A 26,025-nucleotide genomic window follows, 5' to 3' on the forward strand; every position below is an offset into this window, starting at 1 on the left:
AAATTCCACCTGCTTGCAGTGTGGTCATTAAAGAATTATCTATCTATCTATCTATCTATCTATCTATCTATCTATCTATCTATCTAATATTAACCACTGGTTATTTCAGAGAGGAAAAAAATGGGGACACTATTGCTTCCATTTGGGACAATACAACACAGAATTCGGGACCACTGGGGGACACAAAGAAAAAAAGGTAATTTCGAGCCCTGGATGGGTCCTACAATAAGGCGATGATCCAAAACACACCTCAAAATCTACAATGGAATACCTCAAGAGGCACAAGCTGAAGGTTTTGCCCTGGCCCTCACAGTCCCCTGACCTAAACATCATTGAAAATCTGTGGATAGATCTCAAAAGAGCAGTGCATGCAAGACAGCCCAAGAAACTTGTACAACTGGAAGCCTTTTGCAAGGACGAATGTGTGAAAATCCCCCAGGTAAGAACTGAAAGATTATTAGCTGGATACAAAAAAAGTGTTTACAAGCTGTGATACTTGCCAAGGGGGGGGGGGGGTTGTTACTAGGTACTAACCATGCAGGGTGCCCAAACTTTTGCGTCAGGCCCTTTTCCTTTTTTGTCATTTTGAAAATGTAAAAGACGAAAATAAAAAAAAGGTTTTGCTTAAAATATAAAGGGAATGAGTCATCTTTAACTTCATGCCTTTTGGAGATCATTTCATCTTCAACTTGCTTAACTGTTCACAGGAACAGCAATTTTGACCAGGGGTACCCAAACTTTTCCATACCACTGTACCTGTTGAACATCCCATTCCAGATGTAGTCCAGTGGCGGCTGCTGGTTTTTAAAACAGAGGAAGCCTATTTTACGCATTCATCGTAAAACCTGTAGGCCGGATATCAAAGCATAGAAAGGTGTGCCCCATTAGCATAGTGAACTAGACAACCCTACCTAGTGGTAGAAAGTATTTTTGCTTGTACATTTCATGTTATAGTCTGGCTTGCCAGGCTAGTGCCTCATATCCTTAATCAAAAATATCAAACATCCAAAAATCACTGGCTATTCAACGAAGAGCCTTGAACATCATACCCTGATATGCAACACAGAGTCTTTAACACAACACCTAGCTGTGCAACACATCCTTGAACATCTTCTGCAACACAGTCTGGAAATTCATAACCAGGTAGGCTATGCAACACACACAACCTTGAATATCATACCCAGGTATAACCTATAACACAGAGCCCACCATTCTCTTAACATTACTGAACAATATACACACTTCAGATTCATGAACATGAACACTATTTATACACAAATTCTGCCCTCCGCTCCTTTTCCAGAAAATGGTCTGTGACCCTGTCATACCAGCTGGTTGTGCTTTCCAGAGACTTTACCCATTTCTGTTAGCAGCTAGCACTGCAGATCCCAATAAGGCTCAAGCTAGTCTACAACCAGATTGAACTACAAATGAAATAAACGAGTGAATTCACGAATGATCAAACTGATAGAATGGATGAAAGTTAACGGAGCACAACGAGTAATATTTACATTTATTTACAGAGTAATGTACAGAGACATCAATGAGAAGAAACGTTTATATGAAAAGAAATTCGGACAGCACTTTAGCACACGACTACACTTTCTCGACATCCGCTAGGGACTGACTGATCATACTTCCGTGTTCCTCGCCGAAGTACCGCCCTCCTCATGTCTTTCAAACACTACCTCCAATAATCCTTTATCAGCCCGGCTTCTTGTCCCTCCCACTGTCTCGTTTAGTCCCAGAGAAGCCCAGCTTCCCTGGAAGTGACGATTTTGTTGATTTTAACCAATAACAACTAGCCGAAATTGGCTGTTCAGAGCCGTCTCGTAGACTGCAACGGATACCCGGCTGCCAGTCAGTGTTGCCAGATACTGCTGACGGTTTCCATCCCAAAATATGTTCAAAACCTGCCAAAATGCACTTAAAACCGCCCAATCTGGCAACACTGCTGCCAGTCCATAGAGCCCATTGAAATAAGAAAGGTTACAGCCTGGCAGCAAAGGTGATTCTCGTAGCGAACTGCAAGTTCGTCAGACATCACTCAAATAAGTTACAGGATAGTTATGAACATAAATACAATCTTGGGCATATATTATGTTATGCAAGTTATTGTTTTAATGAGAATTCAACGTCGTAGACGCCACAGTTTGGGGAGAGAATTTTAGGGGAAGCTCGGTTTCCCTTGTTGTCTCTGAGAAATCGCCCCTGATGTAGTCCCCCTTTGCTGTTATAATAACCTGCACTCATCTGGGAAGGCTTTCCACCAGGTTTTGGAGCATGGTTGTGGGCGCAGTAGTGAAGTCAGGCACTGATGTTTGGTGAGGAAGCCTATGGTGCAGTCAGTATTCCAGTTCATCCCAAAGGTGTTCAGTGGGGTTGAGGTCAAGGCTCTGTGCAGGCCACTTGAGTTCTTCCACACCAACGTTAGCAAACCATGTCTTTATAAACCTCACTGTGTGCACAGGGGCACTGCCATGACGGAACATGTTCGGGCTTCTTAGTTCCAGTGAATGGAAATTATAATTCTACAGCATACGAAGACATTCTAGACAATTCTGTGCTTTTAACTTTGCGGTTACAATTTAGGAAAGGACGACATGTGGGTGCGATGGTCAGGTGTCCACAAACCTCTGGCCATGTAGTGTGTACTAGTAGGGAATGAGCTAAAAGACTTTCACATTTGCAAATTTACACAGGGGTTCAACAGTGATTACTAGTGAAAGGCTGAAATCTGATTACAAGCTAGAGTTGGCAAGGTTGATAAAGAAATCAACTGGGTTGAGACAAGACAATTTCAAGATAATATTTAGGAACAGAAACCGATTACTGAGAATGACGACACCTCAAGCCCTAATCATCCTATAACAATCTGAAAATAGGGGGAAAGTGTTTATTTATTTAAAAAAAAAAACAAGAATGGGAAAAAAATGTCTGGGACTCTTGGATTTATAAACAAGGCAGAAATTAAGGAGCTGTTGACCATGAATGCTAAGGACGTAATCTCGATATCTAAAGCTGTTGATCCGACACTGTGACCTAAAATTACAGTGTCTTGCAAAAGTATTCATCCCCCTTGGTGTTTGTCCTGTTTTGTCGCATTACAAGCTGGAATTAAAATGGATTTGGGGGGGGGGGGGGGGGTGTGTGAGCACCATTTGATTTACACAACATGACTACCACTTTAAAGGTGCAAACTGTTGTTTTATTGTGACACAGACAATAATTAAGATGAAAAAACGGAAATCTGGAGTGTGCATAAGTATTCCCCCCCCCCCCTCAAAATCTATACTTTATAGAGCCAATTACAGCTGTAAGTCTCTTGGGGCTTGTCTCTATTAGCTTAGCACATCTAGCCACTGGGGTTTTTGCCCATTCCTCAAGGCAAAACTGCCCCAACTCCTTCAAGTTAGATGGGTTGTGTTGGTGTACAGCAATCTTCAAGTTATGCCGCAGATTCTCAATTGGATTGAGGTTTGGGCTTTGACTAGGCCATTCCAAGACATTTAAATGTTTCCCTTTAAACCACTCCTGTGTAGCTTTAGCAGTATGTTTAGAGTCATTATCCTGCTGGAACGTGAACCTTCGTCCCAGTCTCAAACCTCTGGCTGACTCAAACAGGTTTTCCTCCAGAATTGCCCTGTATTTAGTGCCATCCATCTTTCCTTCAGCCCTGATCAGCTTTCCTGTCCCTGCAGATAAAAAACATCCCCACAGCATGATGCTGCTGCCACCATGCTTCACTGTAGGAATGGTGTTCTCAGGGTGTTGGGTTTGCACCACACATGGCATTTCCCACGATGGACAAAAAGTTCAATTTTAGTCTCATTTGACCAAAGAATCTTCTTCCATGTGTTTGGGGAGTCTGCCACATGCTGTTGGGTAAACTCCAAATGTGTTTTCTTAAGCAGTGACTTTTTTCTGGCCACTCTTCCATAAAGCCCCGCTCTGTGGAGTGTACAGCTAAAAGTGGTCCTATGGACAGATACTCCCATCTCCGCTGTGGATCTTTGCAGCTCCTTCAGTGTTATCATTGGTGTCTTTGTTGCATCTCTGATTAATGCCCTCCTTGCCCGGTCTGTGAGTTTTGGTGGGCAGCCTTCTCTTGTCAGGTTTGTAGTGGTGCCATATTCTTTCCATTTTGCTATAATGGACTTAATGGTGCTCCCTGGGATATTCAAAGTTTGGGATATTTTTTGTAACCCAACCCTGATCTATACTTCTCCACAACTTTGTTTTTGACCTGTTTGGAGGCTCCTTGGTTTTCATGTTGCTTGCTTAGTAGTGTTGCAGAGTCAGGGTCCTTCCAGAACAGGTTGATTTATACAGACATCATGTGACAGATCATGTGACACTTTGATTGCACACAGGTGGATCTTAATCAACTAATTATGTGACTTATGAAGTGAATTGGTTGGACCAGCTCTTATTTAGGGGTTTCATATGAAAGGGGGTGAATACATATGCACACTCCAGATTTCTGAGGGTTCCCCCCCCATCTTATTGTTTGTGTCACAGTAAAACAACAATTTTCACCTATAAACTGGTAGGCATGTTGTGTAAATCAAATGGTGCTAACCCCCCAAAAATCCATTTTAATTCCAGCTTGTAACGCAGAAAAACAGGACGAACACCAAGGGGGAGGAATACTTTTGCAAGACACTGTATTTCACATTACATATGGATGATTAATGATGACTAAGAAACACAAGGGTGACTTTGTAATATGGGTTGAGGTGTCTGAAAATAAAGAGCTTATTCTTATAGTCTAGAGCTTGTCCTATATACGTTTACTTCTCATCTCATCTCATTATCTCTAGCCGCTTTATCCTGTTCTACAGGGTCGCAGGCAAGCTGGAGCCTATCCCAGCTGACTACGGGCGAAAGGCGGGGTACACCCTGGACAAGTCGCCAGGTCATCACAGGCCTGACACATAGACACAGACAACCATTCACACTCACACCTACGGTCAATTTAGAGTCACCAGTTAACCTAACCTGCATGTCTTTGTACTGTGGGGGAAACCGGAGCACCCGGAGGAAACCCACGCGGACACGGGGAGAACATGCAAACTCCGCACAGAAAGGCCCTCGCCGGCCACGGGGCTCGAACCCGGACCTTCTTGCTGTGAGACGACAGCGCTAACCACTACACCACCGTGCCACCCATATACGTTTACTTATTTTATTTTTTTTAAATGTGGGTAAATGCTAGCTGCATCTTAAGCCAAGGTGTAAACAGAGCTCAAATCATTCCACTTGAAAAGCTGTATTGGATTCACCTTTTTCAACTTGTATCCTAAAAGCTGTTTTGTTCCTTCGACCATAATCCAGCCTGTAAAAACAAACAACCGTTCACAACACAAGTGAGTCAGTCATTCTTATTACACTTTTAGGATGTAATGATGAAATAGTTTATTGTATCTCACCTGTACTGTCGCTGAAGGTCTGCGGCCATTTCGGCAACATCAACATACCGGCTGTTTTGGGATTTCAGGTACTGTAGAATACAGAATTGTACCATATTTGTTCATCAGTTCAATCAGACAATAGTTCAGAAAATTATTCCAGAATATCCTATATGTTTACCTTAACTGCAGTCATTTTGCATGGAATGTTTTATTTATGCTATCTTCTAACCTTGCGCTGGCTTACTGCCTGCAAAACTCATGTCAAGTAGTTCAACAGCAGGGTTTTTTTTTTTTTTAGAAAAATTTAGTATGAGGGCGCTCACCATGGCAAGGGAGCGAAGCGACCGGTTGTCGTCCCCCCCCGCCGTGCGAAGCCTTTGAAAAATTGAGGCTACAATGGGACATTCTGAGGCTATCTGACAGGGAAATTGTAACAAATTGTCTGTCAACATTGAAAAAGAAAGAAGTAATCTTCTTCTGTCCCGGACAGTCTTTGGCTTTCTTCTGTTTCGTGCCGCAGGATGACATCTTTAAATGCTCAAGTGTCAACAAAAACAACTAGCGAACTACTTCTGTCAAAAACTCCCGCACCGGTGGGTGAAAGGTCATTCAGTCTCGAGAACTCTCGCTCTACAAGTCAGCTGACCTTGTATGTAACCCATGTCAAATCTCGCGAGAGCAGCCGCGACAAGTAAACAACTAAACATGGCGCCTCAGTCTGGAAAACGCCAATTCGGATTGTTTTTGCACCGTCTGGCTGTGTATCTACTATGATTGGAATATTTTTGGAGTAATTATAACGTATTTGATGATCAGACACATTTGTCACGTGGTGTTGCTGGGATGTTTTCATGGAGAAAAGATCGTTTTGAGAAAAATTGCATGTTGTCCAGTAGTATACAAGTGGATGGTCTAAGTGCGACTTGGGGTTCAATCGGCATTTCGGTAAGGGGGCGCATGCCGAGAGTAAGAGGGCGCAGCGTCCCTGTTCCCCGGTTTAGACGAAAGCCTGAACAGCTTAAAAACAGGTCAGTCGAAATATCTAAAAGCTTGCTAGCTAAATGTGCTTTTCTTATACAATGAATATCAGACTTTGATCAAGTTGTTGGACAGACACAGGCCAAAGAGCAGGGTCTGTAACTAGATCCTCAGTGTTCTCCCCAGGATTAAAATAAAGCCTGAACTTTTGGGTGGCCACAGGCCACCCTGTACGGCCCGCAGGGAAATTTTTGAAAAAAGGGAGCCCATTTGGTGACTTTTAGGAGCATTTTATGGTGGTACGGACACTGTCACTTTTTACTGTTAACATGGTTGAAAAGGTTGCTACGACAAATGGAGGTCTGTGATGTAGTGGTTTGCAGCATGGGGTTCACATGAGCAATAAATAAAGTCATCATCCGACAACAACGTAGTGTATAATAATGCTGTTTTACTACCTGAACCGCTGCCAGAACACCACTAACCAAAAGTTTAAATGAGTTCTGTTGCAGTTAAAAAAAAAAATAATAATAACACCTGCAGACTGCATTTACTGCACAAATGCCAGTCTTGAGTAGCACCTTTATACTTAGGCCCACTTAATCAGTGTGCGAAATTACCGCGTGCCCGGTAGCCCGACGCTATCAACTTTTTCGTTGGGCCATAAACTATAAAAAGTAGCGAGTCCATCATGCCACAAACATTGGCCCGCCCGTGAATGTACATTTTGATGGTTTCATGCTTGTATTACTATGTCCCTAACACTTGACAATTTCACGCTTGTATTACCATGTCCCTAACACGACACTTCCACCTTTTGCAAGGATTGTTTTCATTGGTTATTTTGTCAGATACGTCACAAATCTGTAAAACGAAAGCGAATCAGCTGCCATCTCTTAAATGACCAGTTTATCACATGACATTTTGCCGACATTGTGGCACGAGATTCTACAGGAGTGCGCTTTTTCGCCTTTTCGTGACAATCATGTGGAAGTTTCTGGATTTGCCTGAGAAAAAAGTGAAGCAGAAGAAAACAGAAGAAGAAATCAAAGCTACTAAGAAGCGATATGAGGAAGAAAAGCAGGAGAGGACATTTAAACCAGGTTGGCTGCAGACATGCAATTGGTTGTTGTACTCAAATACACAAAAACAGATGTTTTGCCGACCTTGCCGTTCAATTTATGGTCCGTACGCTGTTAGAAAACCCGGACTGAAAACTGACAAATATCACAAGTATGCAAATGCTCCTCTTGTGTTGGGCTCACAGAACTTCAAAAAACACACACTAGATGTGCATCAGGCATCCGAGGGTCATACATTCACACTGGCCATCAACTTTTAATGCTGGCCATGAACACTGAAAAGTTAAGAGCCCTGTTGGCCATTTCTGATTTTCAAGATATTTCACACACTGCACTTAATACTTCAAACTTCGGTTTTGGTTTCACGGCTTTCCTCTTCCCTTTCTGGCTCTTCTGTCCAACTCTCATTTAGCTGTCGAAAATATGACTCTATGGGGAGCGGAGCGCCATTCGTGCCTCTTTTCGGCATGATGGAAATGTGGAGATCAGCCAATCCAAGGCGACTTCCGTGATGAAAGCTACTCAAATTTGGTTGAAGTCAATCTATGGCCCATAAATTCCAGAACAAATTTAAAATGTTATGCATTTATTTCATGGACATTATACAGCTCCTTAGTATAGCCAACATTTTTTTCATTTCTAACTACATTTTCATACAAAAAAAACCAGGAGGAAAATGTGACTTCCGTGACAGCTACATCCTCAAAAATATTGACTGAAGAAATGTTTTATCCAGTTCGTAGCCTTCTGGAAGAGATGTACCATTTGTCTCACACAGTATACCAGGGGGAAGTCTAGAGATTCCAAAATTAAGCAAGCCATCATAAATTAGTAAATTGCTGACCTTGGAGAGCACTGGAAGTCTGTGACTTCCGTGACCGAAAAAATGTGACTTCCGTGACGAGTACCTCCACCAGTATGAAACAAAGTGCAAAAGTTGTATCTATTTATTATTATTTATTTTTAAACTCCCACATAATGCACAGAATAAAGTGGTCCTTAGTTCAACTTGGTGAACAAAGTTTTCCAAAATGTTATCAGCTGCAGATCCTTCGGTTTGTATGCAAGATAAAATGTCTCTATTCAAAGTGCACATAAGGTCACTTCTACAGGTTAAATATGCTTGTGACTACTTCAGATGAACAGTTTTGATTTCTGGCCTGTTCAGAGCTAGGCTTTTGGCTTCCTCAAGGCTGCTGGCTGGAAAGGAAAGTTGGCCCCTATTGTTAACTACGTCTGGGTTTGGCATGAAAAAATGACTATGATGTGTAGGTTAGCTTGGAATGACTCAGATGTATACCCACCACACAAAAGCCATAAACCACGATCTCGCCCACCCACCGAAGCGTCATGGGACCAGAGCAGCAACAAAGTGACTGAGGGCGTTTGTTGTGATTGGGGATTTCCCAGGGGTATTTCCGGTCTGCCTGAGTGCATCATAGCAGCAAACCGGCCCAAAACACTGATTTTCTTTCAAATTATACCCCAAACAAACATCACAAGGCAGGAACGTGATGTGACTTTTCAGCAAGTGCCGGAGAAAAAATAAATAAATAAATTGCATGTCGGCAAATTTAAAGCATGTCAGCCCTGACACACAAAAGCGTTCTGGGGAGAACACTGGACATTGGCTGTCAAAATGTCTGATGCCCTTGCTCCAGCACACCATCATCAATCATCAACCCCCCCCCCACTCTTGAACAAGACCCTGAGATACTTAGGCTACATCCACACGACAACGGCAACGAGATTTTTTTTTTTAAATATCACGTCCACATGGGCAACGGATCAGTAAAATTTCAGGTACATATGGCAACGCAGCGCTTGCTGAAAACAATGCAATACACATGCCACACCTCTAGGTGCGCTGTAAGACGGTCCCATCGGAGACACCAGAACAATAGAAGTAGTAGACGCATGCACATAAACCCCTTCTTCTGTAGCATTAGCCACATAAGGGCTAAGGGCTATTCTCTCTCTCTCTCTCACTTTGCACCATTACACAATAAATATTCACAGTGAAAATATTTTGTAAGTGCGTTTCATGAACAAAGTTATGGGATTTGTTGACAACTCGCATCGAGTTCGTTACACTTCTACCCGGCGTGAAGCACTCACAGTCATGTGGTTGGGACGTCATCGTAAACAAATCCGTTCTACTCATCCAGACAACTTCGCAACGGGGCCATTGCCAGATTTTTCCACTCTGGAACCCGTTCTCAAAAGATTTCGTTTTGGGGCACCCAAAACGCCGGTGCCGTGTGGACACCAGGCCGAAATGATAAACAATTTTATCAGATTCACCTGAATCCATTGCCGTGTGGACAGGGCCTTAAAGGAGATACGCAGAACCATGGGCTCACTTTTTGTTTATAAATGCCTTGAGACCTCAAGAATGGCACAGGAATAGTTTTAAGCGTTAACAATAAATCTAATATAGTCATTTTTACGATTAAAATTATTCATACAGGTAGCGGTCTGAGTGAATGATCTGGACATCTGTGACGTCACAGCAGGAAGTCTATCGGTCTCATCGCCATTTCCGCTATACTAAAACACAGAGCTGACTGCAACTCCGATCCTCCATTTTGAGCTAATTTATCACCATGCCACGTAGATGTGTTGCTGGCGGGTGCAGCAACACGACAGAAGGTGGATTTACGTTGCATTCATGGACCAAGAATGTTCAAACTGCAAAGATTTGGATGTGTTTTGCGAGAAGTTCACGGGCACACTGGACGCCTACGCAGTGGTCTCTCCTCTGCACATTTTACTGAAGACTTGTACGAGACCTCTGATCTGTTGAGGAGCGTTGGCTATAAGCCCATACTGAAAGAGGGTGTAGTACCAACGATTAAAGGAAAAGAAAACTACAAAGAAAGGAATACAAGTTCAGTTGCACCAGTTCTCCTGGAGTGTGAGCTGAAGGTTGTTGCAAAAACCCGGGACGGGACATATCGCTCGGGCAGTGACCTCTCCGCGGTTGTTGCTAAAACTGGTGACATCCCGTCCTGGATTTTAGTAACTGCCTGAGCCAAGCAGTAATGGCGGAGTACTCCGTATGGAGAGAATGGAGAATGAGTGGCCCAGCCGTCTGATTTCTCTGCTGGATATGCTTGCCTCAGCAGCAATATCTCGCCCTTACGTGGAAAAAGCGAATGAACGGAGAACTGAACGAACAACTGAAAGTCAGATTGTTCCAAAACAATCAGCCACAAGATCGGCCTTCAAGAAGCGAGAACACAGACGGGTAAGCTCCGACTCTCATTTGGATAAAAAAAACAAAAACACTCGTTGCTGTAGGTTGAATTGGGATTAATTAAATTATAAATTATGTAATAATTGATAATTAAATTAATCAATTTATAAATAAAGATCAGTCTCATAAAATCTTAAATTATTAATCTTAACACTCACCGTGAATGGTTACATTCAAGATTAATGGTAGCTCTGTATTAGATGGGAAACCCAGTTGTATACAAAAGCTAAATTCTGAAGGAAAAAGGAGTTCTAAATAGTTGACCTTGTGAATAAACAACAGGAACAAGTAAAATGCAATTCAATTTTATTAGCTTTTATTTGTCTACTACTCACTAATAATAATAAACTCAAAATACATTCAATGTCAGCAAAGGTAATAACAAGACAAAACAATGGAACAATTACACCTGGACTATAAATTTGAGGGAAAGAGAGAGAGAAAGAGATAGAAGGAAAAAGAAAAGAATCCCTTGTGTGTGCGTGTGTGAGGCTAGGGCAAGCCGATGCATGTGTGTGTGTGTGACCTAGCTTGTCGTTAGCTAAAACAAAGGAATGTTAGCTAAAACAAAGGAATGTTAGCTAAATAGAACAAAGGATTAGCTCTGTGGCTAATGTGTGCTTTGTGTAGGTATCTGTGGGCAGATGCTAATGACTAGCCACTCTGGCAATGCTTAAACAAAATGGCGGTCAGTGCCTAGGTGTCGTATCACAGGTAACTCAATGAGGAAGGTATCAAAATGGCGTCGGAAAAATGGCGCCTGCAGGCCTAGTCGAGAACACAAGCCTACCAGCTAGCAATAAGTTGCTAAGGAGAATCTGACCACGCTACAGCTGGATCCAAACACTGCACTTAACAACAATTTCCAACAGACTATCTAGGCAAAGAACTCAACGCGAGAGAGAGAGAGAGAGAGAGAAAGAGTGTGAGAGAGTGTGTATATGTGTTGGATGGAGAGAACTAGGCCTTGTAGCGGTCTAGCCTCGGAGCTTAAAATAACAAACTTGTCGCTGCGCTGCTAATCAGATAGGGAAGCTAGCAATGGAGTTAAGGAAAGATATCATGCAAGATACCCTGTCTAACAAGTTCAAAGAAAAAAAAAAAACAGAACCAAAACAAACAATAAAAACGAACAAACAAACAATAAAAACAAACAAACACCTTCCGTGTCTGAGCGGGTATGCTAAATAGCTCAAAGCTTAAACATGACCCTAACAACCATCTGAATAAGCTACAAATTAAAAATTTGCCCAAGTGCCTACTCAATGCGATGGAAGTTCTTTCTCCGATGTCCGCGCTGAGGGTCGCAGTCCGAGGAGAGGAGGTTAGCGGCGCGTTGCGTCCAACCGCGGCTAACGAAGCAGGGAGATGAAGGCCTAGCTGGCCCACGGTGCTTCAGGAGAAACCTCCGGTGATGCGTCGACGAGAAAAAGGCTGAGAGGAGCGAAGCTGTCCGCAAATGCCTCTTAGCGTGGAAAACTACTTAACTGTAGTTAAACTTTGCAAAGGTTTAGAATCGAAACCACTGTATCGCTGAAACTTAGCGGGTCGTTCAAAAGTTCGGCCGAAACTAATTTGAACAGGCTGTTCTCAGACAATAGCGGTTAGTCTCAACACTGTAGGCGAGCGTGCCTACAGTCCGTCCGACCACTCCAGTAGTCAGAACATGAGAGAGCGAATCGAGGCGCTCTCGATACAGTTAAAGCAGTTCCACTTCACGTCACATCCGGGTGGAGCGCGCAAGGAAATTGTGGGATCGTTATAGGGGGCGCTGGCGAGTTACCAACATTCCCCCCTTGGCCATAGGCGCTGAAAGGAGTGATACCCTATGGGCACATGGTGTTTAGTCTGCGACCCACGGTCCCTAGTAATCCACAATGAGGTAGTTCCACAATGAGGTAGTTCCACAATGAGGTAGTTCCAAGGGTCCTTTCTGTGAAAAGTCTTTCAGACACAGTTCAACAGTTCAATTCATTTCATACAGTCCATAAGATGCATAGGCACTTGGGCATGAAAGCATAGGCACTTGGACATGAAAACAATTACACTATGGCTACTTAACTACCTTCTACATACAATATTTCACACAGCAAACAAAAATAATCAAAACTCCATAAAGGAAAATGGAAAAGAGGGGTTAGTTAGCGTGTTAGCAAGCCTACTCTTCAAGAAAGTTAGTGGAGGCCTTAGGCCTGATGGAGAATCGGACAATGCCACGATCTAATTTCTCAGGTGCGTAGATCGTTTTGTCCAGTTTGCGGTGTAGTGTCAGTATGTACCTATGTAGAGTGATGGCTATGAAGACTGTGATAACCCAACCGCCAGCTAGAAATCCCAGCGCAATTCGGCTTATTAAAGATCCTTGATCGGACGAAGGGTTTGCGCGGTTATTCAAGAAAGTGGTAGCGATGCCAGTGGGCTTAAGATCGAATTGCACGGTTTTGGTCCCTTCCAGCAGTAGTTGTGCTTGGAGGGTGGAGTTTATCTCAAGTTCGTGACCTGGGAAGGCATCGGGCATTTCTATCTCGGTCTCATACTGGTCCGCGCTAAGGTGATGGAGGGTGATGTCACCCACGTGAACAGTGGCTCCTAGTGGGACACTTAGGAGAGAGGTTTCGTTAGGGATCTTCATTCTAGTGGCAGTGTTATGTTGATCATATGATACCAGAATCTCAGTTTGGGGAGTGTTGATTAGCCACCGATTACCAGCTCTTTCTACTCTAGTTCCTATTCCTTCATCTTTAATAGACAATTTGCCTGCACACTTCTGCTCGGGGACTTTTGTCAATCCACAGAGACGGTCTGTGGTGTCTCGGATAAAGGGATTGCTGGGGCAGACCCAGTGGATATCTTTGGTAGAGGTGCACATGTCTAAATTAGGGACGAGGTAGATAGAGGGGTTGTCATCGTGATAGGCTATGGTGGAAGGTGTCTGCAAACGTACGTGTACGTCGTTGTTCCAGAAACCTACATTAAGGACAGATTTGATTCTGTATATGTTTTGCCGTTCAATAACAGGGAGATTGAGGATGAAGCCTATTTCTAGGTTTTGAGGGTTCACAAAAATGGGGATAGCACTGCCAAGACTATAAGCCAGATGAATCTGTGATGAGTAAACGTTAGTCGTGGTAGTAGATCGGAGTATGCTGTCAACCATGCTGAGGGGTATCAAATATGGTGGGATTTTACGTCCACTCAGGGTGCTGAGAGAGCTACTTACTTCTCTCATCAGGTCCTGCATTAGGTCTCGGATTACTCGGACGTACTTGACTTCGCTTCTCATGATTGCTGCTAGCCTGTCTACGGCATGTACTGTGTTCTTGATTAATGTAGAATGCATGTTAACGGTTAGTATGGTTCCCTGCAGGGTTTTGCCTAGGCCCTGCAGCTCCTCCTGTTGAGTTAGTAGTCTACCCTGGATTTCTGCAACATACAGGAGTTTGTTATTCCGATTTGAGTGGTAACAAGGGTGGTTACTTATAGATGCACGCTTATGGATTGAGAGGCATGCAACTAAGTTGGGCAGGCTATAACTTACTGTTTGTCCACCCCCCTATGGAGTGTGGACTGCTCAAAAGCTTTATTTGGTTGCTATGGACCCATCTATACGAAGGCGCCTGGCTGGGCTTCGAAGTTTTGATGCGGTAGGCGACGGGGGACAGTTTACCGACGATTTCGAAAGGGCCGGACCAACGGGGTAAGAATTTCCTGGCTACTCCTACCGGTTTGGTGAAATTGAAGTATAGGACTCTGTCGCCTACTTCGTACTCACGGTGTGTCGCCTTTCTGTCGTAGTAAGCTTTCTGTCCTTTTGCACTCTTTTCGAGGTGTTCCTGGGCCCACGCAAATGTGGCCTGCAAGTGGCGTTGCAAGTCGGTGACGTACTGGTGTGCGGTGTACGCAGTGGCAACGCTTAGGTCCTCTGGTCGGTAGAGGAGGTGTAAGGGAAGAACCATTTCACGGCCAGTCATCATTTCGAACGGGGTGACTCCGGTGGTGCGGTGAGGAGTGGACCGAATGGCCATCAGCACCAGAGGGAGTTTGATGTCCCAATCTTTGCCATGGTGACTCACATACTTGCGAAGCATGCTCACGATGGTTTGGTTGGCGCGTTCGACCTGACCGGAAGACTGAGGATGATACGCGATGTGGAATTTTGCCTCGACTCCGAGCATCTCCCACAACACTCTCATGACCTCTGCGGTGAAATGAGTACCTCGGTCGGAATCAATGGATAGGGGCAAGCCCCAACGGCTGAACACATGGTTCATAAGAAGGAGAGCGGTGGTCTCTGCGGTTTCGTTTGGGGCGGGCAAGCATTCCACCCACTTCGTGAACGCGCAAGTGACGGTCAGGAGATACTTATTACCTCGAGCTGATTTCGGCACCGGTCCGACCCAGTCTATCTGGAGATTAGACCAGGGGAATGAGATGCCTTTGCTTTGCAGTGGGGCGCGGTTCAACGGTTGGGCTGGTCGGAATTGGCAGCAAATCAAGCACCCTTTAACATACTCGGTAACGTCCTGAATCATGAAGGGCCAATAGACAATCTGTTGGAGTGTCTGGTAGGTCGCCTGAGCGTTCCTATGGCCCCCGCACGGGCTGTCGTGAGCGTACTGCAACATGACCCCCCTATGATCTGTGGGCACGACCCACCGGGGAGGTCCCTGGTTGCGTGGTGTGTACACCAGGAGTCCTTTCTCGAGTTTTAAGCAGTTTTTGAGATTGTGAAGGTGATTTAAGTCTCGGGACTGTTGCAACTCTTGTGGGGAAATTGGGGACGCCACGGGGTCCGCAAGGAACTTACGGATTTGGTGGATCACGGGATCCCTTTCCTGCATAGACACCAGGTCGGCGTCCTGGGGCAGTCGGCCGAGTTGCACGGTTCCTGCTTGGGGTACTGCGTCAGTTTGACCTGCTCTAGCCTGTCGGCGAGTAATCGCGGTTACGTTATGGTGTGGCGTCTCGGGAAGCCAGGACGGCTGGAATTCCCAAAGGGGGCCGTCTACGGCTCCCGCTTTGGCGAGGCCATCTGCCTCATCGTTACCGACTTTGTCAGGTCCTGGGACTTGAGAATGTCCCTTCACCTTCTTCCAATAGACGCACATTCCCTGTTCGGTTACGAGTCGATCGCATGCTACGAAGAGTTCGGAGTGTTTCACTTCCTTGCCCCTTGCGTTTTTCATGTCCTGCACCTTCCACGAGGGAAAGTGTGAGACGAAGCTATGCCTGGCATAATTTGAATCAGAGCAGAGGACTAACCGCTTGATGTTCTCACAGGCAGCTTGTTGCAGGACGATGAGCACGGCTGCTACCTCCGCATATTGGCTAGTCTTAGCCCCGAGTCGATGTTGGTATTTCCCTTGTATAGGGCCGTTCGCCCATACGATACCGACACCGGCTTGGACTTTGCGTTCATGATGGAATGAGCATCCATCTATGTAAGCGGTGGGGAGGTCTTTGCAGACGTTCTCGTCATAGTAGTGGTGGTCGGAGGGGAGAGCAGGTACGGTTGTTAGTTCGGTTTGATCCGGACTATTCTCGCAGTCGCAATGCTGGCATTCCGCCAGGCCTCGGCCAAGCGCCATCTTGTGGTTCTGGGCGTACTTCACCTCGACGTCGTAGCCCTGTAGTGCCATCATCCAAGCTGCGATGCGACTGTTCGAAACTCTTCCCTCTCTCAGCCTCTGGCTGTTCAAGAACGAGACCGGTTGATGATTGGTCTCTATCACCACCTTCTGGCCACCAATGTAACTGCGAAAGTGTTCAACGGCCCAGACCGTGGCCAGCAGGGCTTTTTCGCAGTCTGAAAATTTCAACTCCACAGCACTGAGGGGCCGACTGGCGTATGCTACGACACGGCGATCTTTGTCATGCTGCTGTGACAGTGCAGCGCTCAGGCAGTGGGTGGAGAAACTAGCCTCCAAGAAGAACGGTTTGTCTTTGTCGGGATACGCGAGGCAGGGAGCAGAGCAGAGCTTCTGCTTCATGCTCTTGAACGCGAGTTCTTGAGGCTCACTCCACTGGAAGGGTTTATCCTTCCGGAGGAGCTCGGTGAGCGGTCGTGCTATCTCCGCGTAGTCCTCGATGAACTGTCGGGAGTAGTTGCAGACCCCTAAGAAGCTCCTGAGTTCGGGTACGTTGGATGGGGCTTTGATATCTTGGATAGCCCGCACCCTCCCTGACTGGGGTTCAATGCCATCTGGCCCGACGCACAGTCCAACGTATTCAACTTTGGTGCGACACCACTGCCCTTTGGTGACAGAGAGCTTCGCTCCTGCTCTGGACAGCTGGGACAGAACATGGCGTATCTCTTCGAGGTGTGCATCAAAAGTCTGTGACCTAATGAGGATGTCATCGACATAGATCAAGTTGCCACGAGCTGCGGCATCGCTCATTGCCTTATGCAAGAAGATGTTGAATTCAGCGGGGGAGTTCGCGTAGCCGAACGGACATCGGTTGAAAGTTAGCTGGCGGCTCCCAAAGGAAAAGGCCAGCTTGTGCTGGTCAGCTGGATCCACGCACATGGTCCAGAATCCACTCGCCACGTCGGCGGTGGAGAAGAACTTTGCACCCTTCACCTTGGCAAGTTCTTGATCCAGATGGATCATGGGCCATCTTGACAAGGGCACTTGCTTGTTCAGCTGCCTATAGTCAATGGTGAGACGCCACTTGCCGTTCGGTTTCAGCACTGGCCATAAGGGGGAGTTGTAAGTCGAGTTACACTCACGAATGATCTGCTTTTCCAGCAGAGTGTCCAGTGTTTCTTGTATTGAGTCGTATGCGGCTAACGGGATTTTGTATTGCCGCACGAACGTCGGTGGAGCGTTCGGATCTGTTGGGATTCGGACGGTGTGGATGTCCGTGACTCCGCAGTCATTGGAATCTCGCGCCCAGATCGCCTTGAAGTCGTAGAACAGTTCACGGAGCTGTCGTCTCTGGGCGTCCGTGGTCAGGCTGTCAGCTTTCACCAGCTGTTGCTGAACTTCTCGTTCGAAGCCTGGGTACGGTTCACCTAGAGCTGAATCGACGACCTCAGTTGCAGGGGTGTCGTTGCTCGATTGCGTGGCAAGAGCGTACACCAGCATGTGTTTCGGGGTGTCAGTTTTGGTCATGACTATGCGCTCGTCGCAAAGCATGATGTGAGGTTCGATGCGGATCATGTGGAAAGGAAGAGTGATCCAGGGAGGTTCCACTGGATCGGAATGAGTGTCCGGCGTTGGCAGCTCACCAATGACTGGAATGGTGAGTTCAAAGTCATGGAATGCCTGGTCTATCAGAAGGCCTAAAGGCCGACGGGCGGGGATCGTGATGGCGTCCCGCGTGGAGTTTTGAACCAGGAGGTAAGCGGAACGATGACTCACTTCAAGCAGCGGAGTCCCACACACGGCTAAATCGAGCTCCATGAAGAATCTGAGAGGCTGGAAGAACGCCTGGGAGCTACGAAACTGTTGGTCTTTCATGATGACCAGCTTAAGAGGGGAACCAGCAGTCCTAGCGGGAATGACAATGTCACATTCGCTAGCGACATGGCAGGCTTGGGGAATCGTTTGTCCTGACCGCATTTGTTCCAGGTCAGCTTGGAACGGGTGCTTAGCAGCGTCGGCTTGGGTCCAGATGACCCGGTTGACTAGGTCCAGTTGGGCTCCCAGTCTGACCAAGATGTCTGCCCCAATGACCAGTGGGTCAGGAAGTCCGGGGACGACACTCAAGAAATGAAGGAATTCTCTCTGACCGATGGCGAGCGACACGGCGCAGACGCCCGTGGCTTTGATGGGGCTCTGGGGTTGTTCGGCTGACAGTAGCCGGTGGCTCTTCTGCACAAAGACAGCGGAAGGAGTGCTCTGACGCACTATGTCGAACCACGTTTGGCTGATGGCTGACTTCTCTGACCAAAGCGCTAACCTGACGGCAGGTGCCGTGACGCCGTTGACAGCAATGTTGCCAGATATCCAGGGGTAGTACCTGGTTGGGGCAGATTCGCCAAGAAAGCAAAGGAAAGACGGGTGGCCATCAAGCGCGTTGCGGTTGAGAGGAGTGTCGGTTGAGTTTGGTGCGTCTTGACTCGGCTCAGGGTGGAGCGGAGTGGTCTCGAGGTTCTCGGGGACCTGCCCTGACTCAGCTATCGGTGGAGTAGCCTCCACGCTAACTTCATCGCAACAGGCTCGATCGTGACGACGAGGATCTGGGGTCTGTGGGGACGCGACCTGGGCCCACAGTTGCCCACGACGACAGTCAATGAGGGGCGCTAGCCTATCTAGTAGGTCTTGGCCAATGAGGAACGGTTCTACACCAACAGAGCAGATGTAAGTGGGGTGAGTGATGGACATGCCCTGGAAGGTGAGTTCTAACCATGCAATGGTTGTTACTGGGGCTTGATTCTGGGTGAAGCTAACCAAGTTGACGTCACAACGTTCGGTTCTGATGGGTCTACCTTGCGCGCGCCGCGCATCAGAAACCTCTGCGAAGACTTTGGAACACATCAGGGTGATTTCTGACCCGGTATCCAAGAGAGCTTGGAGGGAAACGTTGCCTTCTACCACCACTGGGGTATAGATAGGCTTGGCGTTGCCTTTCCTAACCAAATCTCCAAGAAACTGCGTCAGGGGTGCATCCTGCGGGTCAGGCTTCACTAACGGAGGGGGTGGTTTCAACTCATCGCTGCCTATTGGGCAGGGGTCCTTTCCCCACCCCACGAGGTAGACACGCGGTGGTGGTGGGGATGGGTCCCGGCCTAGTCATGCTGACGGTTCGTCCCTGTCCTTGCTCGGCTTGCCCTTCCTGTTCTTATTGCTCAGCAGTTGTTTAACTCGTGCTAATTCGGTCCTCAGTTCTGCCATCCCAAGCGGCTCTTGGTTGGCTTGTTTAATCCGTGCTAATTCAGCCCTCAGTTCTGCCATCCCAAGTGGCTCTTGGTTGGCTTGTTTAGCGGTAGCTAGCTTAGGGCTCCGCTCCCTTCGAGAGGAGTTGCGATGGGGCCGTGACTGCCAGGTTTGCGGTTACCTTGTCCTTTGGCGTTGGGGCCCTGTTCCCCCTTGGCTCCAGCTTGTCGAACTTTCCAGTTACCTTTGGGTTGACTCGACGTCTGGTGGCCGGGGTTTGGGTTCGCCCAAGGGGGCCCGCGGTTTGGGGCTTCACCCCCTTCTAGGCCTAAGGACTGATCTTCCTGCTCATATAGGCCGAGGACTCTGGGATCGTCCTCGTGGCGGTCTGTGGGTCGGACGAACGTCTCCCACGTTAGTTGTGCGGTGCGACGCATTTCTCTCATAGTATGGGGGCGCTGGCGACACGCGAGTGTTACTTGGTTACGGATGCACGGGTGAAGGTTATGGAGGAAGAGGGACTTGAAGTTGCGATCTTCCTCTAGCCCGGGCTCGCTTCTGCCCTGAAAGTACGCTGCACGGAGCCGACGGTAGTACTCGCGAGGGTGTTCGCTTCGTTTCTGTCTGATCAGAATAGCACCCATCGTCGCAGCAGTCTCATCCTCGTACAACGAGTATTCCTCTTTCAAGTACTTGCGTATCTTCTTGTAGTTGTCGAGGACTGACTGCGGTAAGGTCTCAACGAATGCTCGTACGCCACTACCTAAAGTTTTCCAGACTAGTCTGGCCTTTTCATGCGACGTAGCCTCTGGCAGGTCCAGGAGGCTACGCTCGATTTCCCGGAAATAATCATTAACGCTTCGGTGTCTATGATTTTCCGGCTCAAAACGCTCTATGTCTTTCGCAAGGACGTCGATTTGGCGGATCCTAGTTTTGCGTTCTGCGACGAGGCGTTTTGATTTTGACCCGTAGGGGTCCTCGCTGTCTTCGCTATTTGAGCTGCTCTCATATCGCCTATGTCTGCGTTTCGGCTTGTAGGCGGCCTCTCCGTCAGAGGAGTCTGAGGGTACGTAGCGCGGCGTTTTCTGCGGGCTAGAGGCTGCAGCGATATTGAAGCGCGAGGGGGTGTAGTGGGGAGTAAAGTAAAAACTCCCAGCGCCACGAGGTGGCGATCGCGCGACTTTCACGCGAGTTGAGCTTGAGTGCGGTGTCTGATCTACCGTTCTAAGCTCAGGTTCTTCCTCCTCCAGAGCGGAACTCTGTTCTTGGGAGGGTTTGGCCGATCCCTCATCTGAGCGACGTGCTTGCGTCACTTCTTCTCTGAGGTATTCTATTTCGCGCTTTAGTTCATCTTGTGTGGCTCTCAGGCCCACGAGGCTACTCTCCGCGCTTTCTGCTCTCCTTTGAGCTTCGGCCAGTTGTCGTTTTAGTGTTCTTTTCTCTTGTTCGAGGGTCATACACACATGTTCCATTTCCTTATAGTAGATCATGAACAATTTGGGTAGCCCTTCTGGGAGAGTCATAGTACGCTCCTTAAGTTCCCTAACGGCTATGTGTATTTCATCAAAGCGAGCCTTTTGGTCCAGATCACAGAAGTAATTTCTCCTATCCTCCAGGACTTGGCCTAAATCGCCTACAACGTCGAAGAGAGAGAGGAGGGGCCCTTCTGACTCCCTTGATGGGGAACGCGACATTTTGTTCGAAATGTATTAATTAACTTAAAGGAAATTAATACTAGGTGTTGATTAGGTTAGAATTTAATTTAATCCAAGTTGCTAAATAATTGATGTGGTTTCTTAGCTACTTTGTTTTCACTAATGTTTCACTTGTATTAATTAGCTTAATTAATAATTAGTTAATAATAATGATTATTAATAATATTACTTAAGTACTTGGATTAGATATTACTCTAAGGTACTAATCAATTAAACCAGTTTATCAGCTAACTGTGGTTGGCAGCTGAATTTCAGTTCTGTGATTAACACACTGTTAATGATTCACCATTAAAGTCATCTGTGTTATACCTTGGCAGTTGATTTTGGGTATACAGCAGTTTACAAGTTATTGTTGAGAAATTCACAAGGTCATTAAACTATTCCTCACACGGGGCACCACTTTAATGTAGGTTGAATTGGGATTAATTAAATTATAAATTATGTAATAATTGATAATTAAATTAATCAATTTATAAATAAAGATCAGTCTCATAAAATCTTAAATTATTAATCTTAACACTCACCGTGAATGGTTACATTCAAGATTAATGGTAGCTCTGTATTAGATGGGAAACCCAGTTGTATACAAAAGCTAAATTCTGAAGGAAAAAGGAGTTCTAAATAGTTGACCTTGTGAATAAACAACAGGAACAAGTAAAATGCAATTCAATTTTATTAGCTTTTATTTGTCTACTACTCACTAATAATAATAAACTCAAAATACATTCAATGTCAGCAAAGGTAATAACAAGACAAAACAATGGAACAATTACACCTGGACTATAAATTTGAGGGAAAGAGAGAGAGAAAGAGATAGAAGGAAAAAGAAAAGAATCCCTTGTGTGTGCGTGTGTGAGGCTAGGGCAAGCCGATGCATGTGTGTGTGTGTGACCTAGCTTGTCGTTAGCTAAAACAAAGGAATGTTAGCTAAAACAAAGGAATGTTAGCTAAATAGAACAAAGGATTAGCTCTGTGGCTAATGTGTGCTTTGTGTAGGTATCTGTGGGCAGATGCTAATGACTAGCCACTCTGGCAATGCTTAAACAAAATGGCGGTCAGTGCCTAGGTGTCGTATCACAGGTAACTCAATGAGGAAGGTATCAAAATGGCGTCGGAAAAATGGCGCCTGCAGGCCTAGTCGAGAACACAAGCCTACCAGCTAGCAATAAGTTGCTAAGGAGAATCTGACCACGCTACAGCTGGATCCAAACACTGCACTTAACAACAATTTCCAACAGACTATCTAGGCAAAGAACTCAACGCGAGAGAGAGAGAGAGAGAGAAAGAGTGTGAGAGAGTGTGTATATGTGTTGGATGGAGAGAACTAGGCCTTGTAGCGGTCTAGCCTCGGAGCTCAAAATAACAAACTTGTCGCTGCGCTGCTAATCAGATAGGGAAGCTAGCAATGGAGTTAAGGAAAGATATCATGCAAGATACCCTGTCTAACAAGTTCAAAGAAAAAAAAAAAACAGAACCAAAACAAACAATAAAAACGAACAAACAAACAATAAAAACAAACAAACACCTTCCGTGTCTGAGCGGGTATGCTAAATAGCTCAAAGCTTAAACATGACCCTAACAACCATCTGAATAAGCTACAAATTAAAAATTTGCCCAAGTGCCTACTCAATGCGATGGAAGTTCTTTCTCCGATGTCCGCGCTGAGGGTCGCAGTCCGAGGAGAGGAGGTTAGCGGCGCGTTGCGTCCAACCGCGGCTAACGAAGCAGGGAGATGAAGGCCTAGCTGGCCCACGGTGCTTCAGGAGAAACCTCCGGTGATGCGTCGACGAGAAAAAGGCTGAGAGGAGCGAAGCTGTCCGCAAATGCCTCTTAGCGTGGAAAACTACTTAACTGTAGTTAAACTTTGCAAAGGTTTAGAATCGAAACCACTGTATCGCTGAAACTTAGCGGGTCGTTCAAAAGTTCGGCCGAAACTAATTTGAACAGGCTGTTCTCAGACAATAGCGGTTAGTCTCAACACTGTAGGCGAGCGTGCCTACAGTCCGTCCGACCACTCCAGTAGTCAGAACATGAGAGAGCGAATCGAGGCGCTCTCGATACAGTTAAAGCAGTTCCACTTCACGTCACATCCGGGTGGAGCGCGCAAGGAAATTGTGGGATCGTTATAGGGGGCGCTGGCGAGTTACCAACATTGCTTACCTGCATTTCAATGAATACATGTAACTTGTATTGTGTTTAAGTTACAAGATGATTTAATTTGCTTCAGAATGTGATTGTCTCAGTTCATCTGATTATTTAATTAGACTTTTACATTTTATCAGTGAAAATGCATGCATGTACATACATGTTGCATAAATTATAACACCTATCCTGTTTTAATGAGAGTCAACCCACAATCAATGAAGTCAAATCAGTCTTAGTTGAGCAAGTCAGTAACGATATTTCTTACTTTCACCATAAAGTTTTATTTATATGACTTTGGTCTATAGCTGTCAAACACTACGTTCACACTGCAAGGCTTAATGCTCAATTCCGATTTTTTTTGTGAAATCCGATTTTTTTGTGAGGTCATTCACATTAACAAATATATGCGACTTGTATGTGATCCTCAGTATGAACGAAAAGCGACCTAAAAGTGTTCCGCATGCGCACTGCAGGATACGACGACGTCACACGCAGTGAGCATGGCCAGTGTTTACGGAAGTAACCTAAAGTTTCCTGTGTATGACAGTAGCCAGCATGGAGTACCTGGCGATGATGCAGTTGTTGTTGCGACGGAGCCAGAACATGCACAATAGCCTGATGTTAAGGAGGAGGTTGAGAAGGAAGATGGCAAGGGTTTTGGCTCAGGCGTTCTGCGGGGTAGTGACTGCAACCTCCGTTCAAAGGAACATCAAAGCCATGTTGTTGTAACTTTTTTTGAGAGACCCGCCGCCTACTTCAGCGCAGAATAGTGACGTTTGTGGCTTGATGACGTGTAAGTCGGATGAATGCGACCTGGCGGTTCAGACTGAAGTCGCATATGAAAAGATCGGATAGGAATCGGAATTAGGGCCACATATCCAAATGGCCTGGGTCGGATTTGAAAAAATCGGATCTGTGTCGTTCATACTGTTAATAAAAGATCGGATACAGGTCACATATGGGCGAAAAAATCGGATTTGAGTCACTTCAGCCTGCAGTGTGAACGCAGTGAAAGGCCTCGGCCTCCAGTTACCGCTGTGACGTCGCGCACTCAGGGCTGGCTGGCTCAGCGGGCCAGCTCCAATGCCAACTTTGCAGTCAATTTTAACTCTCAAAAATATTTTTTTCATTACCATTTTTATGCAGCATACGAGAGCCAAGCAAGGAGATACTATCCACTCAGAAGTGTATTTAAAAATAAAAGTTCTGCGTATCTCCTTTAAACTCCTCCACTTGAGGCAGCAACCTACCCCCAACCTGGAGAAGGTATTCCACCTTTTTCCAGCTAAGGACCATGGCCTCTGATTGGAGGTGCTGGTTCTCATCCCACCTGCTTCACACTCGGCTGCTCACTGTCCAAGGGCATGCTGGAGGTCACGGCTTGATGAAGCCAAAAGGACTATATCATCTGCAGAAAGGAAAGACACGATCCTGATGCCCTCGACTGTGCCTAGATGTTCTATCCATGAAAAGTATGAACAGAATCGGTGACAAAGGGCAGCCCTGGTGGAGTCCAATGCCCACTGAGAACAAGTCTAACTTACTGTCAGCAATGCGAACCTTACGACCACAGCTCCATACAGCCAATTCAGCAATAGAGGCATGGAACACGGTCCATTCAGACTCAATGTCCCCAGCCTTTCTCGGAATACAGGAGAAGCTCTGATGAAGGTGTAAGTCAAAGCTCTCTCTGACAAGGGAATATTCTGAACATTCCCAGCACACCCACACTATAGAGGGCTACCGCATGACGTCACCGCACCACGAGATTTTGTTAGGCGCCATATTGGAAGACCAAGTACATGCACTCACAATATAAAACAAAGTACGAGCGAGAATAAAGTGACATGATAGATGATAATTCTGGTTATGTGAGTACATTACCAGCTGCAGAAAGAGCACGGTATGTGGAGAAACTGGCTGTGATAGATGGGTTTGACCCATATGATAAGACTCGGGGCAAGGGAGAATGGAAACATAAGGAGGACTTGATACCAATTCTGCCATCTGTTTGCTACCCAGACATTGTAAACTATTTGTTGTTTACACTCAGTGTTCGAACTATGCCGATATTTTTGGGGGGTCCCTTTTTTCCCTGGGGGGGGGGGGGGGGGGGGGGGGGGTGCTTGCGCTTGCCTCGGAGCGCGGATCTCCAAACACATGAGAAGCCTATCTTACGCACATATCACGCGGACTCCACACCTCCACACACGCATCGCGTCTGAAGTCATAACTCATCAGGGGAAATCGTGTCCGCATTGGCATGTTCAAAACACAACCTTGCGTCAACAATGATACCACACGCAAGAAAAAAAAAAGTCAGGCTACTCAACAACCAACCTGGCAGCAGCAGTCATTGTCATATCGGTTTATTTTATCTTTGATGTAAACACAACACTTCGGATATGCAAATGCTTCCCGTTACACACGATTGCTATGTCAATAAACATCATTTTGCCAATATTTTAGAGACTCCCCCAACATTTCCCAAATCATGTTTTCAAGGGATCTCATGTCTGTTTCAGGGGATCTCGGATCCCCCGAGTACCCCCGTAGTTCGAACACTGCCTACACTGCTGATGACTTGAAAGCCTACAAAGGGCTACAGGC

The 26,025-nt window shown here is 46.2% G+C and overlaps 1 protein-coding gene across 4 annotated transcripts in view; it reads right to left on the minus strand.

The window, feature by feature from the left end:
• nvl (nuclear VCP like) overlaps window positions 1-26,025 on the minus strand; it is a 131,612-nt gene that overhangs the window by 89,749 nt on the left and 15,838 nt on the right. For all 4 annotated transcript variants that reach the window (XM_060916860.1, XM_060916859.1, XM_060916858.1 and 1 more), the window contains exons 2-3: window positions 5,433-5,503; window positions 5,286-5,338 (exon numbers count right to left, since the gene is read on the minus strand). In XM_060916860.1, the coding sequence (XP_060772843.1) occupies window positions 5,286-5,338; window positions 5,433-5,503 (124 nt within the window). The remainder of the gene's footprint in view (window positions 1-5,285; window positions 5,339-5,432; window positions 5,504-26,025) is intronic.

Source organism: Neoarius graeffei, chromosome 3, assembly GCF_027579695.1.
Source record: "Neoarius graeffei isolate fNeoGra1 chromosome 3, fNeoGra1.pri, whole genome shotgun sequence".
Lineage (NCBI taxonomy): Eukaryota > Metazoa > Chordata > Actinopteri > Siluriformes > Ariidae > Neoarius > Neoarius graeffei.